Source organism: Cyclospora cayetanensis, unplaced genomic scaffold (genome assembly GCF_002999335.1).
Source record: "Cyclospora cayetanensis isolate NF1_C8 unplaced genomic scaffold, CcayRef3 CcayRef3_contig_164, whole genome shotgun sequence".
Lineage (NCBI taxonomy): Eukaryota > Apicomplexa > Conoidasida > Eucoccidiorida > Eimeriidae > Cyclospora > Cyclospora cayetanensis.
Genome location: NW_020312108.1, coordinates 41500 through 50133, shown reverse-complemented (window position 1 = coordinate 50133; position 8634 = coordinate 41500). Strand labels below are relative to the sequence as shown.

At 53.9% G+C, this 8634-nt stretch overlaps 2 protein-coding genes across 2 annotated transcripts; one reads left to right on the top strand and one right to left on the bottom strand.

Annotated features, from left to right (window-relative positions):
• The first annotated feature begins 742 nt into the window (after window positions 1-742).
• Window positions 743-4428, top strand: LOC34621929. The gene is made up of 6 exons (XM_026337098.1): window positions 743-843; window positions 1100-1232; window positions 1531-1605; window positions 2049-2140; window positions 2735-4131; window positions 4388-4428. Exons 1-6 carry the CDS (start codon window positions 794-796, stop codon window positions 4426-4428), a joined length of 1788 nt encoding a protein of 595 aa, XP_026192883.1. The 5' UTR covers window positions 743-793.
• Window positions 4429-5474: 1046 nt separating this feature from the next.
• On the bottom strand, window positions 5475-8287 carry LOC34621928 (collagen alpha-1(I) chain). Its single transcript, XM_026337097.1, has 3 exons — window positions 6010-8287; window positions 5810-5897; window positions 5475-5646 (listed from the first exon to the last, which is right to left on the bottom strand). The coding sequence occupies exons 1-3, from the start codon at window positions 8285-8287 to the stop codon at window positions 5475-5477; spliced, it is 2538 nt and encodes an 845-aa protein (XP_026192882.1).
• Between the last annotated feature and the right edge of the window lie 347 nt (window positions 8288-8634).

Here is an 8634-nt window from a genome sequence, read left to right as displayed (position 1 = left end):
CCGCTTCTGCTCAATTTAACCGCAGCACTTTGCCATTATCTGCCAAACAGCACTTCTATTGAGGATTAACTCCACTGTAACGCCCCGTGCTTGCCTGTGAGCCTGGGCAACAGTCTCGTGGGGGAGGGGGGAGCGGGACGCTGCTCGTAGTGCTTCTACCTGACGTTGCCTTGCCCCGCTTCGTGTTCAGAAGTCCTTCATTATTGCGCATCAGGCAAGAAGAGGAAATGTTCTGATCTAAGCATCCAGATATCCATGCGTCTAGAAAGCGAAAGCACGTTGAACTTGAATAGTGAGTGGTCGCTCCTACTGGTCTCCCCGACCTCGAAAGCTCAGCTAGTTCTTTTCCCCCCTTGCTAGGGCTTCACTCATTTTTCGATTCCTTTTCACGTTTTAGGGATTGATTCCTCTGCGGGTGTAGCAGCTTTTCTTCCTGTCTACCCCTCCACTGGCGGCTCAACGCTATTGGCCACTACAAGAGAGCATCTGCTGATCTTTCACCCAAACGAATAGCTTCTAAGGTCGTCACTTACTATTTATAAGGCGAATAATTGATGGATTTCACTTAAACCCCTGAATACTGGGCGCTTCCCCAGCAGCAGTCGGCTACCCCCCAGCCAGCTAGCCAAAAAGCCCAGGCCACCTCTTTCCCCAGCTGGAGATGGAGCTTACTACTTCACATGTACCTCCTAAGGAGTCTGGGGCCTTCAAGGATGCCCGAAAGGAGCTGTCTTCCCAACGTCGGCTTGCACAGGCGGAAGAGAAGACGAAGTCTACGCCACAGCGAAAGCCCATGGGGGTAGGCAAAGGTGGTGTGCGCTTGCCTTGGGATCGATTCTTTAGGTAAGCCCTGAAGGATAAACTAGGATTCTCGGTGTATGTTGGATTTGCGCTTCTTCGCGGTCTTGCATTGTAGCTCAATTTGGGCATTCCTGGGATTACCACCCACCTGGCCGCCCTTCGTTGGGATGGGAAAACTGAAGGCCCCACTGTTCGTCTTTGTAGGAGAATCTGCCGACGTACGGTTTAGATCGCCCTGTTATAAATATGAGGCAATATCAGACTTATTCGCTCCATGCTAGAATGGATTACTGCACAGGATTAAGATGTGCCCTTGGATGGCTGAGGGGTGCTGCCGCCACGGTGATCTGTGTAATTATGCACATAGTCCTGGGCAGCTGAGGCCATGGCTTTCTTTGTACAAGACGAAACTCTGTGACGCCTTTAAGCGGGTCGGTTGTCGCGCTGTATTTTGATGAACTAAAATGGCAGTAGAACAACTACAAGGCACTTTTGTATTTCCAATACAATTAGAAGGAAACAGACACAGTCACCAAGTATAATCGGAGTCACTCACTTTGCCTATTCGTCTTTCAAAACCTTTTTCCTTATGCGAGCGGCTCTGCCTTTAGGTCCTTGCGTGGATGGCCTCTAAACAGTCCACTCTAGGGGAAGCCCCGGAACGTTTGATATTACAGCCATCGCGTCAATCGGGGTTTATGCGGGTCATGCTTGCGATTCGTATCTCAGGGAGAATGCATCAACGAGGAGTGCAACTTTGCTCACGGAGCTCAGGAGCTTAGACACACTACCGGATACTATAAGGCAGGGTGGCCACATTTCCGCTGTTTTGCTCCACTTGTGTTGCCCTGTCAGTCTGTCAGTCATTTGCTGTATATTTCTCAGGCTGCTTCTTGTTCAATATCTGTGTTTCTCCTCACCCGCCTTATGTGTGTCTTTCTCTCCCTTTACGGTTTGTGTCCTTTTTCTCCGTCTCGTCTCGCTTCCCTCTGCTGTTTTCTGCTATTTCACTGTGGGGCATTAAACCTCGCATCCCTTTTACCGGGCGATGGTGCCTTTTGGGTCTTCCTCTGTTGCATTATTCTGTGCTTGATTGCCGTGCCGAGTCCGTCTTATCTTTATTTATTCTTGTGGTGGTATTTCGTGGTTCTTGCCTATCCTTGGGACCTCGGTTACAAGGTCACGAGCACCCTTTGGGCTGTTTCCGTCAGCAGCTTCTAATGTCTCTACTTTTATGATTTTCTCAGACCGAACTCTGTCAGCTGTCGCTTGCGGGAAGTTGTCCATATGGAGAGGTCTGCCGCCACGCACATGGCGTCGAGGAGCTTCGACCTAAGACGTGAGAGCGGTTTACTCACAAGGATATATCTGTCCGTAGTCTATTCGCCTTTGCTTCTGCTGCCTGTTGTGTGTTTCAATAGTGTAAATTCTATGCAGCAAACAACCTTGATCAGCCAGGTGACAGACCTATGACTAGGGGTTTTCTCCCTCACTTGCATTGTATTCTCATAGCTTTCTTCACTTTCCCTTTTCGTTTCGTTCCACATATCCGCTTTTAGCTAGGTATCTGCGTATGCACAAGTACAGCGGGCAGTGATTTCTCAGCAACTTACATGAATTTTTTGCGCGCCGACATACATACGTAGCTTTACATTGACCCCTGGGGTAACAGTGTTTAAGGGTCACAAGACTAGTAGTGGCTTTTTATTTACTCAGCTCGATAGCAGATCCGCCCATAGCAGCAATATTCACCTATTGCTTGCCTGTCAGCTGAGCTTGCCCCATATAGTCATACGGTGCTGATGGGACACAATCACCTAGCTAGCTTGCCAAAAGCAGCCACTCGTCGGGAGAAGTGGCACGTGTACTTGCTAAAGCGGGGCAAGGGGGGTCTAAGTGTGTTCATTTTTGTCTCTTGCATATGCTGGTTCAGGCAGCTAGGCAGGAGAAACATCGCTCTGTTCTTGGGAAGCCAGTCGCAGGGAACCGCATCTAAGGAAACCACCACAGGCACTGAGGAAGAGGAAGGAGCAGTGAACGGGGCCTCGCTAGAGGGGCAGAGGCAGACTGCTTATGTTGCAGCTAATAGTGAGAATCAAGCCGAATTGGGGAGGCTCCTATACATCTCAGATCAACCTAGGAATCTTTCACGTGGCAAAAAGACAGGAGACTCCGGAGAAACATGTCCAGATAGCGCCCGGGAGCGTTCCACAGTTAAACACGCGACTGTTTTACGACAGAAGGTCAACATTAGTACGAGCCAAGAGGAAAGCCCTGAAGCTGCACCGGAGCAGCGTGCTGTGCAGCAGCAGCAGTTACTGGAGGATCAAAAGCTGGAAGGAGATGCAATGATAAACGGGGTAGCTACAAGCGCAAGTCATCACCGAAAGAAGACAGGAGGATTGCGCAAGTGCCCTAAGCAGCAACATGACGAGGAGAAACAGCATCAGCAAGATGCAAGTATTCAGCAGGACCAGGAACAAGGGAGCACATCCTTTCAGCAGTCAGAACTGTCTTCACAGCAGCAAGTGCTACAGCATGCCAGTGCACATATATGGCGGGACATTCATCTCTCCCTTCAGATGTTGGAGGCTTCATCTTCAAGGTCTTGTTTTGGCGTTCCCTGTGGTCCCCCACTAAGCAGGAGCAGGGGTCCACAGAAGTTGTCGGGGGACACCTGCTTCGGTACGCCTGGGTCTTTGACGCCGGTATGGTGCCTACAAAACTCTCCAGCCCAATCTGTAGACGACATTGGCCCTACAGATTACCCTTCATGGCCCTTGGGCCCACCCGTGCACCAGCCGTTCCCCTGCGCTACTTCACGCTATGGGCCTCCCTTGGGAGTCCCTCTTCTTCCTAAGCCGCCTCACAACCCCGGGGATTCGTATAAACCTGCACACTGCTTTGCGCAGTGCTCAGTGGAGCCTGGAAAGGCCATCCAGGGGCCACAGACCCTCATCCCCTTATCTTCACGGCCCCTTCATTACGACAATGGAATACTTACTGTCCACCCACATCAGCATCACGGGCATTGCCAGCATTCACCATGCATGTGCCACTGTACAGCTGCTCATGATTCTGGGGAACCTTTCTCTGGGATGTCTGTACATCCTCTGGCGCGTCCAGTGCTTGTGACATCGGCCGGCGGCGTAGGATTGGGCTCAGTGCTAGGCTCTCCGTCCATCTGTCTCTTGCATAGTCCGTCTGGCTGCCCCACCCTCCGCAGCAACACTGCCGGGGACCACTGTTGGCATAACGGTCTTTCGGGACCTTTTTTTGGGGGAGGCGCAGAGAGAATTTTTTTCTGGATGCAACAAGTGCCCTTGAGAGGTAAGCTGCAATCTACGCGTTTTCAGTGCCCAGCCACGGTTACAACATGTCCCACACACATGACGCACATGCTGATATCTGCCCCTTCAGCTCCTAACGATGCTTGTGTTCTTGCTGCTGGCACTCCTCTTCTTCTTGCTGATGTTGGTGCTGCTGCTATTGCTTTCTGTACTTACTTTGTTGCTTTATCCACGTATTGCTTGCGGAAGATGAATGCAGCAATGGTGGGGCCTTTGCTTTTGTTCTGTGTGGGTAGATCTCGAAAGGGCTACCTGCGTGGAGAAGTACGAGGACTAAAATTGTCCTTTAGCCAGCAGCTCTCTTTCTACAGCTTCTTAACATTTCGGCCCGCCCTCACGCGACCCGCTCCACCTCACTCTTTTTCTTGCCGTACTGCAGCACAGCTTCCTACTCTCGTCTGCCTCTTTGCGTCCTTCCTAATGAATTTTTGTCGGGGAGGTTGTGGTGGAAGTGAGCAAAGAAGGTAGACAATGGCAAAGCATGGAAACAGGAGGAGCGCTTGAAATGCCGTCAACACTTATTGACAGGCTCACAAAGCAGCAATGGGGCAGTGACTTCAGGTGCACATACATCCGAGGAAACTGCGCCGTAGGGCGCTTCTCCTCTTGAAGCCAGAACTTTTCCAGCAAAGCAACAATGCAATGTGGATTGGCTGCTGCATTTTTATCAAAATAACGAGGGGCCTCCACTGACGCGAATTTTACACGCAATGCCCTGACTCTTTGACCTTTGTCGTTTTTTCCCACATTCTGGCCCTCAGCATGCCTCTCTGCGTCTCCGTCTGCCAGCGCCTTCGTTGGTTCTCGTTTTCAAACGCAAGTAAGACTAGGAGGAAATTTTGTTAAAAGCTTGTCTCTCCCTTCTCTTCGTTTCTCCTTGCCTTTCTTAATCGGTGTCCTCAACTAGCTTAGGTATTCTCCGCGCTGTCCCCTGTTCCATTGTCTGTGGGTAACTCTGGACCCCATGGCTTCACTCTCACTGTAAGATTCTCGCAGCGCTTTAAACGAATGAGACTCATTCCACCGGCCATCATCCATCTATCTCTTTGGATGTTGTACCCTTGTTTTGGCTGGTCGCCCTTTTGGTAGGCTATTAGATTGCCGGCGTGCCTGGTCAGCCGCTTTTTTTCCTGCCAAGCTGTCATTGCAGCCATCTGCTTTACGCAGCTAGCTATACAGCTAGCTGGTCAGTGGAAAAAGCGTTTGTTCCCAAAAGGAACAATGTGCTGCCAGGGGGGGCAGTACGCTCTCCAGCCTCTTATTGGCAGCGCGAGAGGAGCCGCTCCAAATAGGGGGCAGTGGGTAGCATGTTAATGTGTATTTCTACCAACAGACACGCCAGTACTTATACCTACATGACTGTCTCTTACCCCAGTACTCACCCTCTTCCACTTCGCTTCGGTGTGCATATATTGCTGGTTGTGCGCAATTACCCCAACTTTGGCCCTCTAGCCTCTTCCTAAGACTCTTTCTGTCAGTATTCAGGCCACCGTAGCTTTAGCCCGTAATCGACACAGCATATAGTTGGCTAGACGCAAATAAGGCAGCACGTCTGTTGGGACACGGCTCCGCCAGTGGGCTGAAACGCAATGGCTCTGTTCGGCCGCCCTGTTTTTGAACGCCCCTAAAGCACATGAAAAAGAGAGATCCCCAAGTACCTTCCACCTGGCGAGTCAGGCAAAAGCCCTCTGCCACTGACACCCCCCCGCAGCCCCCGAATGGCGTTTGTTGAAGATACACCTCCAGCTCCAAAGCGCCTTGACACGCAGCTATATATGCGCCCTTTGTAGCAGGATTTAGCCTGCCATGCCCCCAGTCAGTGAGTGCCAACCGCAGTATTAGAAACTGCCGCTGGCACCGTATCCATTCGGACTCGAGGTAGATGGCCAAATCTTCACTAGCGGCATGTGAGCAGAGCTACCGCCGCTGTGGCCCCTACATGTGTCCTGTAACGCCGCCGCATCATTCCGGTTCGCGCCCAGTGGTTGAATGTTCGTGTTAGTTACAGCGCTGCATCTTCCAGTAGGTGCAGCAGCAACGGGCGGGGGTCCCCTTGCTGTTTGCTTGTCTCCATTCCTAAACAGAGCCTTCCTCAGCAGATAGTCACAGAGGGCCCCCGGGCAGAAGCGCCTCGCCTCTGGAATGGAGCATGTGCCCCATACTGTGCGGCTGGGGTCCGCTGCGCCACCAGGAGATGCGGCAATCATATAATGAACGAGGCCCCCCCTCACTCCACCGCCCCCCCCCTCTCCCGCTGCTTCTCCCCGCACAATCTTTAGGATGCGCACTCGACCTGGAAATAGTGTCTCACAGGGATACTTGTTTGCCAAACCCCGCGAGAGACCTAGGGGTCTTACAGAAGACGAGGCAGCCACATGCACCTGCTGCTGTTGCTGTTGCTGGGTCTGTTGTTGCTGCCGTGTTTGCTGCTGCTGCTGCTTTTGGTGCACTAACGGTCCTGGAGACACCGAAGGATCCAAAGATGCACTGGCAGGGCCCCGTGGGCCTTCCCACCCGAGATCCTGCTGCCCCGGGGGAGCCTCTGAAGTCCCTGCCGGGCCCCCAGGCAGTGCACACCCCACTAAGGCGAGCTGTGTGCTTCCTGTTGAGTGAACCAGTCCAAACGGGGCACCAGGTGCTCCTTCTGGCAATCCCGTGGGTTTCCCCCTTCGCGGGGTGTAACAGGATGCAGCGTTGGCACACACAAGAGGCATGGTTTGCTTGGCGTGCGAGGCTAGGGGACCCTCTTCTGTACCGGAGAGCCCCAGGAAGCCGTCAGCTGCACCAGTGACGAGGGGCCCATATAGGCCTCCGTCGGTTCCCCAGGTAGAAGGAGGCCTTATAGAATGCCCATCCCTAAAAGGACTATCCGTAGGGCTGCCACAGGGACCCCCTACAGCCCCAGCCGCCGGAGGCCCCCAACCCCCATCCTGCCAAAAGCGCTCGCCTTCGGGAGTTGTACCAGACCACGCATGGATCTCCCCTGTGGGCTCTCCACTAGGGGGTGAGCTGTAGGATGGGGGGCATTGAAAGAGAGAAGCAGAAACAGGAGGGCCCCCTTCTGGGGGTCCCCACGCATACTGCTGCATTCTATGCTGGGTGGGGTCATCGAAACCCCGTACACTAGGCAGCGGGGCCCCCGAGAGAAAAGGAGGCCTTAGGTCATCATCGCTGGGTTCATTGACTGTGAAACCCGCGGGTACCCCAGACGTCCCCGCAGCCTCCATCTCGGGGGAAGACTTCCAGGAGCTCGAGGGCGCAGCTGAGCCATCAGAACGGGGAGCAGCCTGGGATCCCCCATCAGCAGCAGCCAGTCGAAGACGCCTTAGCGGCGTCCCCTGAATACCCGCCCCTCTCTGTGCTGGGAGAGGGACGGTCCCGCGGGCCCCCTTCAGATGCACGCCGCGGAAAGGCCCCGCTGGAAGATTCTGTCGGGGATGGTACAACGGGGGGGCCCCCACTTTGCCACCCCATGCCTGTGCCTCACCCTCTGAGCCGAATTTGCTCTGTGGGGATGCTGGGAGACCCCGGTCGAATGCCCTTGACGAGGCCCCTCTTGCGTGCTCTCCCTGCAACAAGTTGTCCATGCAGCGCCGCCGCCGTTGCCTCACAGGCTTTGTTCGGGGAACCCCCTTAATGCGGCGACGGGAAGCGGAGAAAGGACTAAGGGGAGGGCACTCCGAGTCAGGAGCATATTCTCCACCGCTGCTGCTGCTCGTGTCGCCACCACTATCACTGTTGCTGCTTCGTTCCGAGCAACTGAACTCTGACGAGCTGGTGCTGCTTTTGCTGCTGCTTTCCGATCCACTTTGGGCCTCTGCCACTGGTTGCGCTGGGATACTTTCCATAGCGTTTCCTTTGCTTTTTCTCAAGGCCCCTTGGGGACCCCCGGCCTTGCTTTCCCGGCTCTGCTGAGCCCTCCTAGCCAGGTACATTCTCTCCATCTGCTCCATTTGGTGTTTAAAGGCGAAAGAACTGTCCATAAGAAGGTTCTTCTTGGTCTCCCACGTATCATCTTTGGGGCCGTAGCCCTGCCAACGCACGCGCCATTCGGGTGTTTGGCCATTGTATCTAAAAGCCACCAGCTTCTCCACAGTGTAGATGTCGCCTCCTTCCTCCAGATCCGACATCGCCATTGCAAGGAAACGCAAGCACACGCCCCCGACCTAACGCACCATGAAGAAGGCCCCTCCACACGCAGGGGCCGAGACTGGCCGAGAGGGGCCACAGGGGCCCCCCTCTGAAAGTGTGCAACTAATCTGCAGGGATCCCCTAGAAGCAGGACCTATATGGAGGGCGCTTGCGCACAGTCGGATGACGGGGTGGGGTTCCACTGTGGAATCTAATAAGAGCAAAGTTCAGCCCCAGCCGAACGAGAACGGCTAGCCAATACTGCCCAGGGAGTCATGGGCTGCATAGAGATATGAAGCAGGCGGAAGAGCCTTCTAGGGGTGCCATAGCTGTGGGAAGGTAGACATAAAGA

What these genes read in the sequence shown, in the direction of transcription:
- LOC34621929 (XM_026337098.1), top strand. Translation starts at nt 794, where the DNA reads ATGGGGGTAGGCAAAGGTGGTGTGCGCTTGCCTTGGGATCGATTCTTT. An exon ending in ACACTACCGGATACTATAAG is followed by an intron (nt 1,606 to 2,048) that starts GCAGGGTGGCCA and finishes TGATTTTCTCAG; the next exon opens with ACCGAACTCTGTCAGCTGTC. An exon ending in GAGGAGCTTCGACCTAAGAC is followed by an intron (nt 2,141 to 2,734) that starts GTGAGAGCGGTT and finishes ATGCTGGTTCAG; the next exon opens with GCAGCTAGGCAGGAGAAACA.
- LOC34621928 (XM_026337097.1), bottom strand. Translation starts at nt 8,287, where the DNA reads ATGGCGATGTCGGATCTGGAGGAAGGAGGCGACATCTACACTGTGGAG. An exon ending in CTCGAGTCCGAATGGATACG is followed by an intron (nt 5,898 to 6,009) that starts GTGCCAGCGGCA and finishes GGCGCTTTGGAG; the next exon opens with CTGGAGGTGTATCTTCAACA. An exon ending in CCTGACTCGCCAGGTGGAAG is followed by an intron (nt 5,647 to 5,809) that starts GTACTTGGGGAT and finishes TACGGGCTAAAG; the next exon opens with CTACGGTGGCCTGAATACTG.